Genomic DNA, 22,381 nt, shown 5'->3' with positions numbered 1-22,381 from the left:
TGGTGAGTTTTTCTTTTAAAGGCAAATAAATTCGTGACATGTGTTGTCTATGTCAGGGCATTTCTGATCTTGCTGTGTAAATTCATAGTTTTCAGATTCAAGAGACAGAGTGAAAGATATGAATATAAAACAACATGGTTCCGTTGGTATAGTTCATATGGTTATGAAAGGAACGATCATTACAGAAGTTTTTAAGAGTCCTCCACACACCCGATAAAAGATCTGCTTACAAGCCCATTCTTCTAAATTACTTAAAGATATGGACTTCTAGCATGTGTTCGAATTGAAAATGACAGGAAAATTTCGACTTTCTAGAGGAAAATCAACTTTTTCAAATTTTACCGCTATTCATGAAAATAAAAGTCACTGCGGTATTCGAACTCAAGACCTGCGAGTCGCTAGGTCTAAGCTACATCCATTGCGCCACAGAGATAGACATCACAAAATGGCGATTTAAACTGTTTCATAATGCGATAAAATCGCCATGTTGTGACACACTGTCATAAAAAGAAGAAGTCACAGGTTGTCGAGTATCCGTCAGTATTTTTCAACAATGATCGCGCTATCTTCACACTTGCATGAACCACAAAAACCCCCATAATTTATACAAATATTTATATCTTCAGAATATTTTTTGCCTATTCTTCTCAAAATCAATTGGGTTCATGCATCAACAAGCAAAAGTAAATAAATCTCCTATCAGGTTTGATAAAAATGCAATGTATGGGTACAAATAAATAATTACGGTATGTATAGTTCATGCAAATTCATATATACTCCAACAGTTCAAACACGTTATGATTCAGTGTTAAGTTTATTAAGAGACAATTTAAAGTTTATTCAGTCACCTATCATAGTAAAATATTGTTTTAAAAATGATATAGTTTATTAAAAAATATTTCATTATACAAAATGAAGATATGCAGTTAATATAAATATACAAACGGAGCAAAAGGCCTCATAAATATAACACGCTTACACAGTTTCTAGAGTTTTTTTTTTTTGGTTTTTTTTTTGTTTTTTAAATAAAGCAAATGCCGATATGGCTTCGAGAGATCGAAAGAAGTGGGTTTAACGTTTGCGTTTTACAAAGTATTAGATCAATTTGTCATACAATTTATGTATGTTTACCAGTAATTATCTACAACCTTTTTTTTTTTTTACTCAAATACCAAATAAAAGTTGAAATCGTTTGAAATAAATATTTTTTGTAATTTTTTTTCAAGAAAAAAAATGTTAAATAAGATTACCAAAAAACTGTATTTGTCGTAAATTCACATTCGATGCAATAAACGGGAAGTAACTCGGTTTTTCAGTATTCTGATCAGGTGGTCACATGCAGAGCATGATCAGTCATGTGTGTTGTACACATACACGTACCAGACAGTAAGAGATCTCTGATTACTAAATACTTGATATAAAGGTACGTATCTCCTTATAAATTTCATATTTACTTAACCAACACCTTGAATGCTAAGGCGTTTTAAATAATTCATAAATATAATTTAGTCACAATGGAAGTAATTTACGACTTTCGCTTTGAATTTAATGTAACATATACATGTATATTGACCATGCATACGTATATACATGTATTAACTTGATTTTAATATTGTACACCTGAAAGAAAAAGAACAGTTCAAAGGGCATCTCAATTTTGAGTGTAGTTAAATGATGACTTATTTGAATTTCATCATTATCTTTATTATATAGGCCTATAATGTTGTTTAACGTTTACAACCCGACTGATAAATATTGTAGGAATGTTATAAAAAGAGTACAGTGAGGTTGCCTTCATCGAATCACTAAGTAATATTCGCGTTGATAGTACTTAACTAAGCCCGAGTTAAATTCATAATACAACATTGTTTTATTGTATCATACTTGACTCGTAACATCATATACTTCTTTCCCAACAACCAATGATTAAACAAAAATTATCGCTGTACTTTGATGAACGATGTTTTCTCCTTTAGCGGATCATTTTCTCCATTACCGAATCACGTGATATACAGCTGATTATTTTTTGTTAGGGACAGTGTCGAAATATTTTTTTAAGGTTTTATTATGCTTTAAAGCATAAACAAGAAAAATGGTAAGGCTAATATTTTTTTTTCATTTTGAGTGAAGTGTTCATTCTATTGAACCCGACAATTCATGAAAAAATAACAATGAATTAAATGGTTAAAAAAAATGACTGCATGATTTGTAAACTTTGATCCACCAATTTATTAAAAATCATTTAGTTATTAGTCATTTTGTAAGTAATCAATATTGTTATTTATGAGATACGTGTATATGAACATCTTTTAATGAAATTACAAAGAAATATACATGTAAATGGATCGAGAGAAAAAAACGACATACGAGGGTTTTCCCAAAATTGCATAGACAAGTGACGTTATTCAGTTCATAGAACTCACAGAATGATAAAGTTTGTGTCGCAACGGGTTTAAGTTAATTGCATTGAAATTATGTGTCGATATTGATTAAATATTGTATCAGATTGGATTTTTAAAACATTCATATACTACATAGATTTTTCATGAGGTGCAACTACACTTAAAAAAATTAGAAAAAGCATAATTGTAGAAACTTGAAGAATATCGCAAGGAAAATAACTCATCGAATAAAAATTAAAAAAAAAATAAATTTAAATTTCTGCATTTTTTTAAAAATTTATTAAAAAGAATTAGCCATTGCGGATTCTTTAAAGAATTTTTAGCACGTACGTTAGTAAAGTTGAAGTTTGAATACACATCGGTAACTAATTATGAAAAAGTAAAGATCTAGAAGCATATCCCTGGGCGATTTTAAAGTAAACAAAATAAGATACACAAAATTGCCTAGAAATATGTTTAGTGATTGTATAGTTAATGTTAAGCAACCAAAAAAAAAACAGGACCCAGAATTGACATCGAGCAAAAAAAAAAAAAAAAAGAGAGAAAAAAAAAGGAAAAAGAAACCTCCACCGATAGAAATGGAAGAACACATACCGGGAAGACAGACGTTTTGAACCGGCGATCATTTGTACTATGAAATATTTTAAAACAAATCTAGAAATGTATAGTGAATGACTGAATGTGCAAGCTGGGTATGTGTTCAAGGAAAATGAAAATTTTCCATGACCTGTACATGTATGGAATCAGCGATCGTTTGTACTTATGAAATATTTAAAAAAGAGAATAAAAAATGTATAGTGAATCTGCAAACTGGACCCATGTTCAAGGAAAATTATATTTTCAGGAAATAAACGTACTAAATATCATCGAATACGAATAACTTTAATTTGTAAGGACTGGGTTTTTAAATCAATAAACATCCGTATTAATACAGGGAATTGGGGAAACCAAAATATGGTTGAAATCATTATCGAATGGAAAAATGTTCTAGAAAATAGGAATGAGGTGTGTTTTTAACATCATTTATTGTTGTTTCTTGGGTTTTTTGTAATTGATCTGATGTGCAAATAATCGTAGCGGTATCAATTAATTTTGACAGGATCCCTCCATGATCCCCGCATCTCGGTGATTCGTTATTGGAACCCTGACTACCCACAACATTATAGCTAATATAATTATTCTCTGATTAAGAAATTGTTTGACGCTTTAAGTGCTTGTAGACAGATAATTTTATTAAACATCGGTACCAAATTTACTTACATACAATGAGCCGTTCACATCAGAGCTCAACCGAAATGTGAAAGTAGTCAGCTGCACGCATGCTTTTTGTCTGTGTCCTCAAAAAGCTTGTTCATGTTTGTTTAGAAATTACGACATAAAACAAGATGAAATTTAATAATTTCATGATAAATAATTAAAACAGGAATAACTCTACATGACAGGATATGTTGAGTTAAATATTGAACCTTTATCAGAAAAATACAGAATTGTTTATCTGAAAGTGATTCGTTAATGGAGACGATTCGTTAATGGCAACCTCACTGTAATAATTGTAGAGTATATTTGTTCTAAATACAAACGGTTTTGGGGAGTTGATTTTAATCAACTCTCCTATGCAGTTACCCAGGCAAATCGAAAGTGAAACAGTGTTTGGACCTAAGCACAAATCAACACCGCTGACAACATTTAGTTCTAATCAATAATTTCGATGTAATGAGTCCTTAAGCATTGTTTTTCAAGGAAACTAATTTATAGATACCTTGTAAAAAGTCAGATTTTAAATGGTACGAACAATTTAGATATTTTTTGAAGTCGTACATTTTATGTATTCCTACGCCAGAGTTCAATATAGTCTCGTTCAACCAGACGCTCGGCTGTCTCCGTAAATCTCTGACAAGCAGAGAGTCTCTCTTGCTTGTCGGAGATTAACGGAGACAGCTGAGAGTCTGGTTGAACGAGACTAGAGTTCAATTTTGCTTGGATCCATACAATTTCTCATAACTATTTCGATTACTGATAAGCAGTTTGGTGGACTAATTCTTTGAATATTACACAACATGATTGATATTGGATTTTCACGAATTTCCTGTAGGAGAATTCATATTATAAAAAATGTGCGTAATTTAAATACTTATAGGAATTTACTTGCCATGCATGCAAAATTACATATCGTTTATTTTAAATAAATAATAATCGATAAAATCAACTCCCGTTAGTACTTCAGTACTTTGATTATATATGCAAGTATAGTTGGCAAAATATATATGTTAATTAATTTTTTGTTTATAGAACAACCATGGATCCCCGTTCTAGTGCCCAGGATGTACACCGATGTGACCTTTGTGAGACCGCCATAGTACACAGCTATTGTGACTTATGCCATGTCAATCTCTGCGTACCTTGTATAGGCAAACATATCTTAGATGGATATGACAAACATAAAATTGTTCAATTCCAGGAACGAAGATCTACTCTTATTTATCCAAAATGTAGGACACATCCACATAAAATCTGTGAATCCCAATGCATGGATTGCAACAACATCTTTGTTTGTTCCTCCTGCATGGCCTCTGAACAACATGGAAGACATAAATTTAAAGAAATAACAGAAGTATACAAAACTAAGAAAGAAGTTATCAAAATGGATACAGAAGAGTTAGTTAATAATATTTCCCCTACATATGAAAAAATAACACTTGACTTAGAAAATCAGCTTGCCAACCTGGATGGAGGATATGAGAAACTTACAACAACAATTTCAAAACAAGGAGAGCAATGGCATAGAGAAATCGACATCACCATCAACAAAATGAAAACTGAAATCAGCGAGATAAAAGTAAAACACAGAGATATTCTACAGAAACATTTGGATGAAATTAAACAGATACAGTCCCTCATAAAACAAACATTACAGGCCTTAAAAGAAATTGAGAAATCTACTGAAGTATCTTCTACCATTGAATACAGCTCTAAGATCACAGAATTCAGCAAATTTCCACCGAAAGTTCAGGTATTACTGCCAACATTCACTCCAAACCCAATAGACAGTGAGAAGCTGTATAGGATGTTTGGACAAATCACCCCATTATCTACTGATACAGGAGAAAATATTGTGTCACTAAACCGACCCAACACTTCATTCAGAGAACTACTGAATGAACCGGAGCTTGTTGCCACAATACAGACTGGGCATAAAAATCTTCGCAGTGTTACCTGTCTGAATGAAGACAGGATCTGGACGAGTGGGGAGACCGATGATGTCAAATGCTTTAACATTAAAGGTTTACTCCTCCAGACAATCAAGACAAAATCATGGAATTGGCAAAATGATATAGCTGTTGACAGTGATGGTGATTTACTGTACTCTAATTGGTTTACAATGACAGTATATAAAGTAAAGAACGGACAAACAGAAGAGTTGATCAGATTACAGGGATGGAGGCCTAGACACCTGTGTGTCACCTCTAATGGTGATCTCCTGGTTACCATGTACAGTGTTGATTACTATCAATCCAAAGTTGCCCGTTACTCAGGGTCTACAGAAAAACAAACAGTTGAATTTGATGATGAAGGTAAACGTCTGTACGCAGGGAATGATAATACTAAATACATCACAGAGAACAGAAACCACGACATTTGTGTAGCTGACCATGAGGCTGGTGCAGTAGTGGTGGTTAATTGGGACGGGAAACTCAGATGGAGATACACCGGTCATCCCTCAGTTACTAAGAAAACACCATTTAAACCCTATGGCATCACTACAGACAGTCAGAGTCGTATCCTAACAGTAGACGGTTACAACCATTGTATCCATATTCTGGATCAGGACGGACAGTTTCTCCGTTACATTGATAACTGTGATCTGAAGAGTCCTACTGGTGTATGTGTGGACAATAATGACAATCTGTATGTGTGTGAGTACTGCAAAGGCAATGTAAAGAAAATCAAATATTAATAGAAGACTTTAATTTGTAAAAATGTGCTTGTAAATCAAACAAGTGACTTTTTTCTGTGTAAGAAATTGAGTTTTATTTATTATGAAAGACTAATTAAGAAATTAAGTTTTATTTATTATAAAAGACTAGTTATACGGTGGAATAATCAATTCTACACACCCTATCCAAGGGTCCCTTTAAAATGTAAACTGACTACTGTGGATACAGTATTGTCATATTGTATCAGTAATTATAGTCATTGTTAAGCAGGAAGATGATCTTTTGTTAAATTCTGAGCAAAATTATATTTTATTTAAATGCAATATTAAAAGTAAATATACATAAACAATGTACTTTACTACTACATGTAACTGCATAAGTAACGTTAGGTGTCATATATCGGGAGAGAGGGAGATAGGTCGATTTCAGATGCATTGTGATTGGATCTTTTCTCTTTCGCCCATGTTGCATATCATAATTACATGCATCACAGTACAAGTATGAACATTTTGTCGTGTAGTACTGAACACAACCCTCAAACAGAATCAGTTCGGTGTTGCTTAAATGCACAGCGCATTTAAATACGGGACGGAGAGCGGATCGAATCGGAAAACAGAAAATATAATACTGCGTTTATTGCTTAAAATGGTATAGAATAGTCAGAAATGATCTGTTTTGTATATTTTCATCTGTTCATCATGTTCATCTAATGAATGATTATTTATTGCATACAATTTGTAGTACAATTGGTTATTTAAAACCGTTTGATGTGTTTATGACTTTCAAACTGGCTTGGGGTTATACAATTATTTTTAATATTTCGAATATAATATTCTATCTTCCACATTGAATTTTCAGTGCTCTCTACTATCTTTAATTTAAGAGCAACATTGTAAAAACGATACAGTGTCATCGAAATCAAAGTCAAGATTGACGAACAACATTCATGATCATCTCAAGGATCCTCGACACCCCGTGACTTCTACTTTTTATGACAGTACCTCACAACAAGGCGATTTTAATGCGCTGTGAAAGTTTATATCTCCAAAAATTTGGTGTATACCCTTGTGGCGCAATGGGTGTAGCTTCGGTCTACTAACCCTCAGGTCCCAAGTCGGAATTCTTCAGGGACTTTTATTTTCATGAAGAGCGATAAAATTGAGAAAGCAAATTTTTACCACAAAACGATTTTTGGGGCTCATTTTCAAGTCGAAAGCATGCTAAAATTCCATTATTTTCAGTAATTTAGAAGAATGAGTTTGTATGCAGAACTTTTCTCAGTTGTTCGGAGGACCCTAAAGTAGTTTACAACATTTTGTTTCATCATCTGTTTGCAAACCTAATCCAAAATTTTAAAATTCTTAATGATCCAAAACAGCATCATAACGCTGTTGATATTTAAACAATACTAGTAAAATGTTTTCTTTGGTGATTCATGCGGGATGTGAAGGCTGCGACAATGCAGATGAAAAAACATAACCCGCGTTAGTGAGTGGGTTATCTACAGGTGAATCTCGATAACTCGAACTTCAGGGGACCATGATTAAACTTCGAGAGATCAAGAGTTCGAGAGATCGAAAGTTTAACTGAAAAAAAATCCGGAATTTTTTTCCGGTCATTTTGGTTTTAAAATTATAGTAGTAAGAATTAAGTTTATATTTATATAAACATGGAAGGATAGTGATGGTCTTACATGATGTTATTCTTATTTTCTGCTTCATTACTTCAATTTAACCAATACAGAACTTAGTTGTGTGGTTATTAAGTGGGTTTTTCACGCTAAGAAAAACTTCTAAGAATATTATGTTTTATTAATCACAGAATATTTTAAGTGAAGAGCGGTTTTCTATACCGTAATTTTCACAAGTTGGATATATGAATGGGTCATTGCTTCTTTGAGTCATTTGCTTCTTTGAATGGGTCATTGCTTCTTTGAGGTCCAGTGAGGGGAATTTTTTAAGTAAAATAAATAACTCGATAGTGTTGAATAGTTTAGAGAAAACATCCCCTCTTCGGGACTCGGAGAAAATGTTTTCTCTAAACTATTCAACACTATCTTGTTATTTATCCATTACAGATAAGTTACAAATTACCTATCTACCCATTGAAGGAAGCAACGGGTAGTGTCACTTACGTAATCAATCAATTAACACCACCACGTTAGCCCCCAGGAGTTCACTCAACCATCCATGCAGGTATGGTCCAAACAGAGCTATAACTATACGCTTGATCGCTCGCCGTGTGTATACAGCAACCACTTCGAGTTATCAAAAGTGAAAAACAATAAAATATTTATAACGGGACCCAGGTTTTACTTCGAGAGATCGAAGTTCGAGACATTAATTAAGTGTCACCTGTAAATTTTTGTCTGAACTGATTGCTACCTTTATAATCCGCATAAATCATCAAACAAAGTATTTTATTGTTTATATCTACATTTTTCTTTTAACAAATTAAAAAATTGATTGTAAAAAGTAAGCTAAATTAATTTGACTAAATTACTGTTAATGTACATCAGTACGTTAGTTAAAAGACGCAGCCAAATCGTCTCCTGTGAGAATTTGAGTCTGGTGCCATCATGATTATTTCGTGCAGTCCGTGATTATTTCTTTCGTAGATCGCTGTAGGTTTCGACCATTCAACAAACGGGGAGTGTAGATTTCAGTCCTGTAAGTTTCTATAAAGCTATGAATTAACAAAAAGTTTCCGTAAGAAATAGAGTGAGTCATAACGGATAGATGTAAAAATATTAAGTCCGCTTTCTTTCTCCCAACATTGGTGTTTGTTGTCTAAATCGTCTTTAGTTTTAGAATATCCAAACACTCTAGTCTTATAAATAATCCCAATACTCACATACTTCAAGTATTTGCTCCTTTACACGTCTGCACCACAAAAAAACCCACTAAAATATCAACTAAAATAAATTTTAATGTAATGGTAATCTTCTCTATTTTTTTTTTAAAGCCCTTTCTTTCTTTTTTTTTTTTTACCTCAAACCCCCAAAAACCTAAATTGAAACGCAGTAAATTCTGTGGAATTTAAGCTGCTAATCAAGTTAAATTAAAATCTGTTTATAACTAGTAGAACATAAAAGTATAATTTATATACCAGTACATTGTCGTTAATGAAATATTATATCATTTATGATTTATAAATATAAGTGAAATATGCGATGTCCTATTTCATACCCAGTCAAATTAATTTCATCCAGCAGCGACAAATGAATTAGCTAAGATCAAACTAGAAATTGACAGTGAAACATGAGCAGACGACCGAGGGCGGACTATTTCCATGGCAACTGACATCGCCAACTTCAAGAAGTCCTTGAAACTAAGCTGTATGTTTCCGTGGCAACAAACTGTGCGAGCCACCCTTCTCATTAGAACTCGACACCGCTTGACATCCGCTGAAACAATACTCACTTTCTTGATCCCGCTATCGATTATTTCTGGCTAATTAAATTCTTGCTTCCATTTTGATCCGACAGATTACAGGAAACGATTCCCCTGGGTCGTATTGTCTCCTATTGTAGCGGGTAAACGGAATGATTGGTTCAGATGTTTATACCAAGGCTCTCTCTTATATAACGTGCAAGTGCTTCGTAATCGCTTGCATTCATCTGCTGACGCCGATATATTTCAGATTGTGAATTAATCGTGCCACTTACAACTCCGTCTAATTCATCTACATCACTTAATGTTTGGTTGTGGAAATTGTCCAAGTTGGTATTATAACTAGTATAATAATACACGATCAACTTGTCTATGTTGTCGAGTATTGAATGCCGTTCAAGTTGTTGGAATTGGATAACGCACAATATTACTATACAGACCATGTAAAACGTGTAACCAAACAAGAAAGTACTTGGGCTTGAGGCTATATATTATGCAAATCTTCCTAACCTAAACCAAAACGGCAAAACACTCAATAATGCAGAGCACTCTGCTGTTGAAATAGATGTGAAATAGATAGTGACGAGATAAATGTTTATTAAATACAGTTGTATACCCATGGAAAACGTGCAAAAAATCCTTGTTTATTGTCAAATGATGAATTTTGCACATGTTGGTTTTTCATCAAATGGACCCCCCCCCCCCCCCTGTTCCAAATTGCTGGATCCGCCTCTGATTAAACTTAGGTTGAAGCAACTTCAGATAAAGTAGATTCTTGTTCAAATTACAATATTTAGGAGTGGTGTCATACCAATAAAATGTGTAAAATCTTCTTATTCGTTTTCTGTTGTCAATTTCCATACTTTAAATCAATGAAATTTATTTATTATTTTCATCAGAAGAAAAAAAATGGGATAAAATTGAGTAATAAAAAATGTGAAATATAATATAGAATTACTGTAACTTGCCTAACTTGTTTTGTTAGTATATAATGGATATCCACATATACATGCAAACTTTTGACAATCGTATTGGTGGGTTTTTCTTTTTAAGGCAAATAAATTTGTAATGTGTGTTGTCTGTGTCAAGGTATTTCTTATCTTACTGTATAAATTCATAGTTTCAGTATTATAAGATTTTTGAGGAGAAATCAAGAGACAAAGAGTGATGAATGAATGTGAGAAATGAAGACATGTATAAAAACAACATGGTTCCGTTGGTAGTTTGTATGGTTATGAAAGGAGAGATCACTGCAGACGTTTGTTAAGTATTTTTCAACAATGATCGCTACCTTCTTACTTGCATGGACCACAAAAAAAAAACAACCATAATTTATACAAATATTAATATCTTCAGAGTATTTTTTTCCTTTTTCTCTCAACCAATTGGGTTCATACATCAACAAACAAAAGTTAATCAGGTTTGATAAAAAAAGAATGCAATGTCTGGGTACAAATAGATAACTACCGGTATGTAGTATAGTTCATTTAATATACTATAAATCATGCGCATATATATATACTTTAACTGCCTCCAACAGTTTAAACACATGGTTATGATCCAGTGCTTAGTTTATTAAGAGACAAAGTTTATTCAATTACCTATTGTAGTAAAAATTGTTTTAAAAATTGTATACTAGTAGTTTATTAAAAGGATTTCATTATATAAAAATCATTATTAGATATCCATACAAAAATGAAGATATGCAGTAAATATAAATATACAAGTATATACATGGCCTCATAAATATAACACGATTACACAGTTTCTGGGGGGTTTCTTTTGTTTGAAATAAAGCAAATGCCGATATGGATTCGAGAGATCGAATAAAGTGGGGTTAACGTTTGTGTTTTACAAAAGGTATACAACTATAATCGATCAATTTTTGTATGTTTATCATTAATTATCTACAACGTTATTTCTTTACTTAAATACAAAATAAATGTTGAAATCATGTGGAATAAATATTTTTGTAAACTTTTTTATCACAAGAAAAAATATTAAACAAGATTACCAAAAACCCGTATTTGCCGTGATTTCACAATCAATGCAATAAACAGGAAGTAACTCTGACAGTTTTTCAGTATTCTGATCAGGTGACACATGCAGAGCAGGATCAGTCATGTTTGTTGAACACATACCAGACAGTAAGAGATTTATGTAAATACTTGATATAAAGGTATGTATCTCATCATATTTACTTAACCAACACGTTGAATGCTAACTAAGGCGTTTTAAATAATTCTTGAATAGAGTTTAGTCACAACTGAAAAAACTGCTTTCGCTTTGAATTTAATGATTGACATAATTCATAAAGATCATGCATAAGTTAATATTAAAACTATTTAATCAATGTACATCTGAAAAGTAAAAGCATGTCAAGGGGCGTCTCAATTTTGAGTGTAGTGAAATGATAAAGGCCTATTTGAATTCCATCATTATCTTCATTTGGCCTGTGCATCATCTCAAGCCATGCGTTTTGTGTTGAGACGATGAGGCCTGTAATGCTGTTTAACGTTTACACCCGACTGACCAGTATTGTAGGAATATTATAAAGAACATACGTAATTGTAGAGTTTATTTGTTTTAAATACAAACGATTTTTAAATATGCAGGTATAATTGGCTAAATATCTTTTAATTTTCTTTTTATAGAACAACTATGGATCCTCGCTCTAGTGCCCAGGATGTGCACCGATGTGACCTTTGTGAGACCGCCATAGTACACAGCTACTGTGACATTTGCCATGTCAACCTATGCGTACCTTGTATAGGCAAACACATCTCAGATGGATATGACAAACATAAAATTGTCCCTTTCCAGGAACGGAGATCCACCCTCGTTTATCCGAAATGTGGAACACATCCACATAAAATCTGTGAATCCCAATGCATGGATTGCAACAATATTTTTGTTTGTTCCTCCTGCATGGCCTCTGAACAACATGAAAGACATAAATTTAAAGAAATAACAGAAGTATACAATACTAAGAAAGAAGTTATCAAAAAAGATACAGAAGAGTTAGTAAATAAAATTTCCCCTGCATATAAAAAAATCACGCTTGACTTAGAAAATCAGCTGGCCATCCTGGATGGAGGTTATGAGAAACTAACCACAACATTGTCCAAACAAGGAGAGCAATGCCACAGAGAAATCGACATCGTTATCAACAAAATGATAACTGAAATTAGCGAGATAAAAGTGAAACACAGAAACATTTTACAGAAACATTTGGATGAAATTAAACAGATACAGTCTTTCATAAAACAAACATTGCTGGTCTTAAGGGAAATTGAGAAATCTACTGAGGTATCTTCCACCATTGAATACAGCTCTAAGATCACAGAATTCAGCAAAGTTCCACCGAAGGTTCAAGTATTACTGCCAACATTCATTCCAAAACCAATAGACCGCAAGGAGCTGTATAGGATGTTTGGACAGATCACTCCATTATCTACTGCTACAAAAGAAAATGCCTTGTCACTGAACCAACCCAAAACTTCATTCAAAGAACTACTGGATGAGCCGGAGCTTGTTGCCATAATACAGACTGGATATAAAGATTTACGCTGTGTTACCTGTCTGAATGAAGACAAGATCTGGACGAGTGGGGAGACCAATGATATCAAATGCTTCAACATTAAAGGTTCACTCTTCCAGACAATCAAGACAAAATCAGGGAATTGGCGCAATGATATAGCTGTAGACAGTGATGGAGATCTACTGTACTCTGATTGCGAAACTAAGACAGTGAACATAGTAAAGAATGGACAGATTGAGGAGTTGATAAGATCAAAGGGATGGAAGCCTGTCAACATGTGTATCACCTCTGCTGGTGATCTCCTGGTTACCATGTATAGTGATAATATATCTCAATCCAAGGTTGTCCGTTACTCGGGATCTACAGAAAAACAAACAATTCAATTTGATGAAGAAGGCAAACCTTTGTACTCAGGAAATAGTGCAATTAAATATATTACCGATAACAGAAACCATGACATCTGTGTAGCTGACTGGGAGGCTGGTGTAGTAGTGGTGGTCAATCAGGACGGGAAACTCAGATGGAGATACACTGGTCATCCCTCAGCTACCAAGATCAAACCATTTAGACCCCGTGGTATCACAACAGACAGTCAGAGTCGTATCCTGACAGCAGATTGTAGGAACCATTGTATCCATATAGTGGACCAGATTGGACAGTTTCTACGTAACATAGATAACTGCGATCTAAAGAATCCTTTTGGTTTATGTCTGGACAATAATAACAATCTGTTTGTGTGTGAGTTTAACAAAGGCAATGTAAAGAAAATCAAATATTTAAGGAAGACTTAATTTACATTTGTAAAAATGTGCTTGTAAATTAAACAAGTGACTTTTTTCTGTGTATGAAATTGAGTTTTATTTATTATAAAAGACTAATTACAAAACCCCTAATCTTGTTTTGTTATACGGTGGAATAATCAATTCTACACACCCATATCAATATGTTTTTGTTATCAAATTCTAATGGTCCCTTTAAAATGTAAAATGACTGTTGTAGATACAGTATTGTCATATTGTATCAGTATTTATAGTCATTTGTTTTGCCTCGGACTAGAATGTCGCGACGTCATTGGATGAAACGCGTCACGTGGCTGACTTACAAATTTCTTTAAAAGGCAAGCGTCAAAATTTATAGGGCAACATGGCGGACGTAACGTTATTTGAACTGATTTTCTACACAAACGTTTGTTTACATATCAAACTTTAGGTCCTCGACAAAACAAAACACTTATTAGGTTTGTTACTGGCTGTTTTAAGAAATTTGTGGGGTCGGTAAAGTCCATAGAAGGCTCGGCTCCGCCTTGCCTTCTATGGACCTTACCAACCCCACAAATTTCTTTAAACAGCCAGTAACAAACCTAATAAGTAATATTATAGACAGGAAGATGATCATTTGTTAAATTCTGCGCAAATGTATTTTAATATTTAAATGCAATTTAAAAAATAAATACTGCGTTTATTGCTTAAAATGGTATAGAATAGTAAGAAATTATCTGTTTTGTATATTTTCATCTGTTCATCATGTTCATCTATAATGAACGATTATTTATTGCATTCAATTTAGAAATAAAGTACGAGTTTTCGTGAACGTTGCAGAATAACCATCGAGGTTAAGAAATGTTGTTTTGAAATATAAAAGCCGAGGCTTTTATATTTCAAACAACATTTCGAGACCGAGGAGGTTATCCTGCAACGTTCACGAAAACGGCAATCGGTTTTTAGAACGCAGTTCGCAGTTCGCAGTTCGCAATTGAATAGTGAACTGCGTTCTATAGAACGCAGTAGTTCGCAATTCAAAATTTTGTGCGATTGAATAGTGAACTGCGTTCTATCTAGAACGCAGTTCGCAATTCAAAATTTAGAATTCATATTTGGGGCCCACTTGCCTTATATGCAATTGAATAGTGAACTGCGTTCTATAGAACGCAGTTCGCAATTCAAAATTTAGAATTCATACTTGGGGCCCGCTTGCCTTATATGCAATTGAATAGTGAACTGCGTTCTATCTAGAACGCAGTTCGCAATTCAAAATTTAGAATTCATATTTGGGGCCCGCTTGCCTTATATGCAATTGAATAGTGAACTGCGTTCTATAGAACGTAGTTTGCAATTCAAAATTTAGTGCGATTGAATACTGAACTGCGTTCTATAGAACGCAGTTCGCAATTCAAAATTTAGAATTCATATTTGGGGCCCACTTGCCTTATATGCATTTGAATAGTGAACTGCGTTCTATAGAACGCAGTTCGCATTTCAAAATTTAGAATTCATATTTGGGGCCCGCTTGCCTTATATGCAATTGAATAGTGAACTGCGTTCTATAGAACGTAGTTTGCAATTCAAAATTTAGTGCGATTGAATACTGAACTGCGTTCTATAGAACGCAGTTCGCAATTCAAAATTTAGAATTCATATTTGGGGCCCACTTGCCTTATATGCATTTGAATAGTGAACTGCGTTCTATAGAACGCAGTTCGCATTTCAAAATTTAGTGCGATTGAATAGTGAACTGCGTTCTATCTAGAACGCAGTTCGCAATTCAAAATTTAGAATTCATATTTGGGGCCCACTTGCCTTATATGCAATTGAATAGTGAACTGCGTTCTATAGAACGCAGTTCGCAATTCAAAATTTAGCATTCATACTTGGGGCCCGCTTGCCTTATATGCAATTGAATAGTGAACTGCGTTCTATAGAACGCAGTTCGCAATTCAAAATTTAGAATTCATATTTGGGGCCCGCTTGCCTTATATGCAATTGAATAGTGAACTGCGTTCTATAGAACGCAGTTCGCAATTCAAAATTTAGAATTCATACTTGGGGCCCGTTTGCCTTATATGCAATTGAATAGTGAACTGCGTTCTATAGAACGCAGTTCGCAATTCAAAATTTAGAATTCATACTTGGGGCCCGCTTGCCTTATATGCAATTGAATAGTGAACTGCGTTCTATAGAACGCAGTTTGCAATTCAAAATTTAGTGCGATTGAATAGTGAACTGCGTTCTATAGAACGCAGTTCGCAATTCAAAATTTAGAATTCATATTTGGGGCCCGCTTGCCTTATATGCAATTGAATAGTGAACTGCGTTCTATAGAACGCAGTTCGCAATTCAAAATTTAGAATTCATACTTGGGGCCCGCTTGCCTTATATGCAATTGAATAGTGAACTGCGTTCTATAGAACGCAGTTCGCAATTCAAAATTTAGAATTCATACTTGGGGCCCGCTTGCCTTATATGCAATTGAATAGTGAACTGCGTTCTATAGAACGCAGTTTGCAATTCAAAATTTAGTGCGATTGAATAGTGAACTGCGTTCTATAGAACGCAGTTCGCAATTCAAAATTTAGAATTCATACTTGGGGCCCGCTTGCCTTATATGCAATTGAATAGTGAACTGCGTTCTATCTAGAACGCAGTTCGCAATTCAAAATTTAGAATTCATATTTGGGGCCCGATTGCCTTATATGCAATTGAATAGTGAACTGCGTTCTATCTAGAACGCAGTTCGCAATTCAAAATTTAGAATTCATATTTGGGGCCTGATTGCCTTATATGCAATTGAATAGTGAACTGCGTTCTATCTAGAACGCAGTTCGCAATTCAAAATTTAGAATTCATATTTGGGGCCCGAAATTTTCAGGGGCATCTACTAGTGGTATTTCATGGATGGTGTGTCTTATGATACAGATGCACAAGACAAGCTTGAATGCTGAATCTGAGCTATAGGTTTCGGATGCTGGAGGTGGTTAAGGTTTTAAGAGCTGATTAAAGTTTTTGTTGCAGGTGCCCTCTGATGATAATATCTTATTTACTACTGGTCCTTACTTCACCAAACTTGTATGGTTGGTGCGTCTTATGATACTGATGCACCTGACAGGCTTGAATGCTGAATCTGAGCCATAGGTTTCGGATGCTGGAGGAGGTTAAGGTTTTTGGAGCTGGTTAAAGTTTTTTGAGTAGGTGCCCTCTAATGATTATATCTAAGCTACTCCAGGTCCAAACTTCATCAAACTTGTGTGGATGGTGCGTCTTATTATACTGATGCACCTGAACGGCTTGAATAATGAATCTGAGCCATAGGTTTCGGATGCTGGAGGAGGTTAAGGTTTTAAGACCTGGTCAAAGTTTTTGAAACAGGTGCCCTTTGATGATGATATCTTAGTTATTACTTGTCCTAACTTCACCAGATGGTGCGTTTTATTATATTGATGCACCTGACAGGCTTGAATGCTGATTTTGATCCATAGGTTTCGGATGCTGGATAAGGTTAAGTTTTTTTTAACAGGTCACATGTTACGTAGATATTAGTACTATTTCAAACTTGCATAGTTGATTAAACTGTAATATGAATGAATCGCAGAGGAAGCTTCAGATGCAGAGCTTGATCTCCATTATCAAGGATGATAGAAAAATGTTTTAGTTATTACAGGTCCTAACTTCACCAAACTTGAATGGATGGTGTGTCTTATGATACAGATGCACATGATAGGCATGGATGCTGAATCTCAGCCATAGGTTGCGGATGCTGGATGTGGTTAAGGTTTTAATTGGTGGTGCCCTCTGATGATGATATTTTAGTTATAACTGGTCCTAACTTCACCAAACTTGCATGGGTGATGCGTCTTATGATACTGATGCACCTGACAGGCTTGAATGCTAAATCTGAGCCATTCATTGGTTACGGATGCAGGATGAGGTTTAGATTTTTGGAACAGGTCACATGTTTTATAGATGATAGCTTGCAAAGTTGATTTAACTATATTATAAATGAAACGCAGAGGTTGCTTCAGATGCAGAGCCTGATCTCCATTATCAAGGATGCTAAAGAAATCTCCTACCTCACTTAAACCTGCTTGGTGTGGTTGTTGTTAAATGATATAACATGATTCCTATGATAAAGTATTGTATGATATGAAACACTATTGTTTAATATGATACAATATAATATCATATGTTATATTGTAAAAAGTTATATGATACGAAATGATATGTATCATTTTTTTTTATATTTTATGATATGATATTGTATCATGATAGTGTTCTGTATAGTATTGTATATAATGATACAATATTATATGATATTATATTGTATCTATAATATTGTATCATATAATATAATAAATATGATATTGGTTTCTGTAATATACAATTATATCACATGAAATTGTATTATATGATATTGTTATATTATATTTTATCGTATCATACGATATTGTACAATATGATATTGGTTTATATGATATATAATTGTATCATATGATACAATATGTATTATATAAATAGTGCCTGTTTGGGAGTGTAACAGTTGAAATTGACACCCCTTCTAAAAACCATTGTCAACCGACGCGAAGCGGAGGTTGACAATGGTTTTCAAGGGGTGTCAATTTCAACTGTTATCCTCCCAAACAGGCACTATTTATTTTGTTATACTGAATGTCTTAATTTTAAAGAAAACCTAACTGCTTTTACATAGGAATAACGTGAATTCTACGGCGACCCCTACGCGCATAATTTTCGCGCATGTAACAATGTTTAATGTTACCCGTTGGTAAGTGCGTTGCTAACGCTGAGGGTAATAGAACGGATTATGAACTGCGTCTAAACCAATCAGATTTCAGTATTTAAAATGAAAGTATAACGAAATATAATATTGTATTATATAATATTTTACTTTATCACATGATATTGTATCATTTGATATGATACAATGTTGTATCAAATTATATTGTATCATATAATACAATATCATATGATATTTGCATATCCATTGTTCTCCCCACTGTAAGCCCATACGGAGGAGTTGCATTCATTGCTCAATAATAGCAATAACTTTGTCTGTTTGCGTAATTGCCCCCTGAGACTTTCAGGTAGCAAATTCTCGACAAATAAGTTATGATTCTTAATCATATATATAGTGAATATTTCTGTGGTGGTTAATATAAATTATCTAAAGTTTAAAATAAAATACAAGGTATTTCACTTTTATTCATATTTCATTTTAATCAATTACAAAGGTTATTTTTTTATTGTATAATAAAAATGTGCCTAAATAAAACGAAAGTGTTTGATTTTTATATTTTAATGTACAAAATTCAACGTATAAGGAAAGATAACTCTTCCTAACTATACCATGATTTATGTACCTTACTGTTGGCGTACTATGATGTCATAAAGGTGTGACGTCATATACTTTTAAATGACGTTATAGATTTAAACCACTATATAGATACATCGTGTGTTTTTCTCCAACTCCCTAAAATTGATGTTTTTAAAACATGTCTTATATTAACATTTTAAAAGAATTACTGTTATAACATACCATTGATTTTGTTGACAAATCTATGTGAAGAAAAAAAATACATTACAGTCTGAACGTTAATTTTTTATGCAATAGCTAGCGCATCATGGAAAATATGCAAGCAGAGCAGTTGCTATTCATAACGCCATGTTCACTAAATAATCGTTCTTTATTACTTATATTTGCATTTTACCACTCGCAAATACCCTGCATATGAATTCTAAATTTTGAATTGCGAACTCATTCTATAGAACGCAGTTCACTATTCAATTGCATATAAGGCAAGCGGGCCCCAAATATGAATTCTAAATTTTGAATTGCGAACTGCGTTCTATAGAACGCAGTTCACTATTCAATTGCATATAAGGCAAGCGGGCCCCAAATATGAATTCTAAATTTTGAATTGCGAATTGCGTTCTATAGAACGCAGTTCACTATTCAATTGCATATAAGGCAAGCGGGCCCCAAATATGAATTCTAAATTTTGAATTGCGAACTGCGTTCTATAGAACGCAGTTCACTATTCAATTGCATATAAGGCAAGCGGGCCCCAAATATGAATTCTAAATTTTGAATTGCGAACTGCGTTCTAGATAGAACGCAGTTCACTATTCAATCGCACTAAATTTTGAATTGCGAACTGCGTTCTATAGAACGCAGTTCACTGTTCAATTGCATATAAGGCAAGCGGGCCCCAAATATGAATTCTAAATTTTGAATTGCGAAATGCGTTCTGTAGAACGCAGTTCACTATTCAATTGCATATAAGGCAAGCGGGCCCCAAATATGAATTCTAAATTTTGAATTGCGAACTGCGTTCTATAGAACGCAGTTCACTATTCAATCGCACTAAATTTTGAATTGCGAACTGCGTTCTATAGAACGCAGTTCACTATTCAATTGCATATAAGGCAAGCGGGCCCCAAATATGAATTCTAAATTTTGAATTGCGAACTGCGTTCTATAGAACGCAGTTCACTATTCAATTGAATATAAGGCAAGCGGGCCCCAAATATGAATTTTAAATTTTGAATTGCGAACTTCGTTCTATAGAACGCAGTTCACTATTCAATCGCACTAAATTTTGAATTGCGAACTGCGTTCTATAGAACGCAGTTCACTATTCAATTGCATATAAGGCAAGCGGGCCCCAAATATGAATTCTAAATTTTGAATTGCGAACTGCGTTCTATAGAACGCAGTTCACTATTCAATTGCGAACTGCGAACTGCGAACTGCGTTCTAAAAACCGATTGCCCACGAAAACTAGAACTTTATTTCTATTCTACTAACAGCCCAGTATTTCTACAGATCGTTTCTCCTATAGAGAGACGATCTAGGTCATTTTGACAGCTGTTCCGTGTAACCCCAACGGTTTTGTTAGAAATGTTTACATGTGTATCGATCAAAGGAATCACATGCAGACGACATTATTTATTTTTTTTGATCATTTTTGATTTTTTGACAGAATTTTTCTTTGGATTTTTAATACTCTTCACTTATTTATAAACTATCTTTGAGTTATATTCCTAATATTTTAAGGGCAATTTAATACGATTATTACTACTACACGTTATATATTTTATGTAAAAACACGCAGTGACAATGTGCTGGGGAGGTCCTAGGGACAGCCACTTTGATCTCTTAAAAATAAACATTTGAGGCAATACACATCGTTTTGACTGGAACTAACACGTGATATTGACATGGTTTTAAAACTTTTTACGGTTTGAAGTTGTACTTTCATGATCAGTGCGAGCCAAATAGGTATTTCTGATTTGATAATTTACTGATGACGTTCGTGGTATATTGGAGAATAATGTCCGCGGCATCTCTTTAATCTTGGCAATAACTGTAGTAGAATTTGTAGTACAATTGGTTATTTAAAACCGTTTGATGTGCTTATGACCTTCAAAGTGGCTTGGGATTTTACAATTATTTTTAATATTTTGAATATACATGTACATGTAATATTCTATTTTCCACATTGAATTTTTCAGTGCTCTCTGCTATCTTTAATTTAAGAGTAACATAGTGTCATCGAAATCAAAGTCAAAATTGACTAACAACATTCATGATCATCTCAAGGATCCTCGACACCCCGTGACGACAGTACCTCACAACAAGGCGAATTTAATGCACTGTGAAACAGTTTATATCGCCAAAATTTGGTGTATTCCCTAGCTTCTGGCGCAATGGGTGTAGCTTCGGTCCACTAACCCTCAGGTCCCTAGTCCGAATTCTGCAGGGACTTTTATTTTCATCAAGAGCAATAAAATTGAAAGTAAATTTTTCACCAAAACGAGTATTTTTGGTTATATATCATTTTCAGGTCGAACGCATGCTAAAAATCCATAATTTTTAGTAATTAAGAAGAATGGGTTTGTATGCATAACTATTCTCAGGAAGACCCTTAAGTAGTTTAAATTTACAACGTTTGCTGAATCATCTGTTTGCAAACGTAAGTCCGGTGATTCGTGCAGGATATGAAGGTTGCGACATTGCAGAAAAAACACATACCCGCGTTAATTGGTTATCTTAATTTTTTCTGAACTGATTGCTACCTTCATATTCCGCATAAATCATCAAACAAACTATCTAATTGTTTATATACACATCTTTCTTTTAACAAATTAAAAAATTGTTTGCAAAAAGTAAGTTAAATTAATTAACTAAATTACTGTTAATGTACATCAGTACGTTTGTAAAAGAAGCAGCCAAATCGTCTCCTGTGAGAATTTGAGTCTGGCATCATCACGATTATTTCGTGCAGTCCGTGATTATTTCTTTGGTCGCTGTGTATTCAGA

General features: G+C 33.9%; 1 protein-coding gene across 1 annotated transcript; it reads left to right on the top strand.

The window, feature by feature from the left end:
* The first annotated feature begins 1,331 nt into the window (after positions 1-1,331).
* LOC128157945 (uncharacterized) lies at positions 1,332-14,129 on the top strand. The gene is made up of 3 exons (XM_052820622.1): positions 1,332-1,423; positions 4,692-6,334; positions 12,671-14,129. The coding sequence occupies exons 2-3, from the start codon at positions 4,699-4,701 to the stop codon at positions 14,059-14,061; spliced, it is 3,027 nt and encodes a 1,008-aa protein (XP_052676582.1). The 5' UTR covers positions 1,332-1,423; positions 4,692-4,698; the 3' UTR covers positions 14,062-14,129.
* The last annotated feature ends 8,252 nt before the right edge of the window (positions 14,130-22,381 follow it).

Source organism: Crassostrea angulata, chromosome 8 (genome assembly GCF_025612915.1).
Source record: "Crassostrea angulata isolate pt1a10 chromosome 8, ASM2561291v2, whole genome shotgun sequence".
NCBI classification, from domain to species: domain Eukaryota; kingdom Metazoa; phylum Mollusca; class Bivalvia; order Ostreida; family Ostreidae; genus Magallana; species Magallana angulata.
This window is presented reverse-complemented; position numbering and strand designations above follow the sequence as displayed.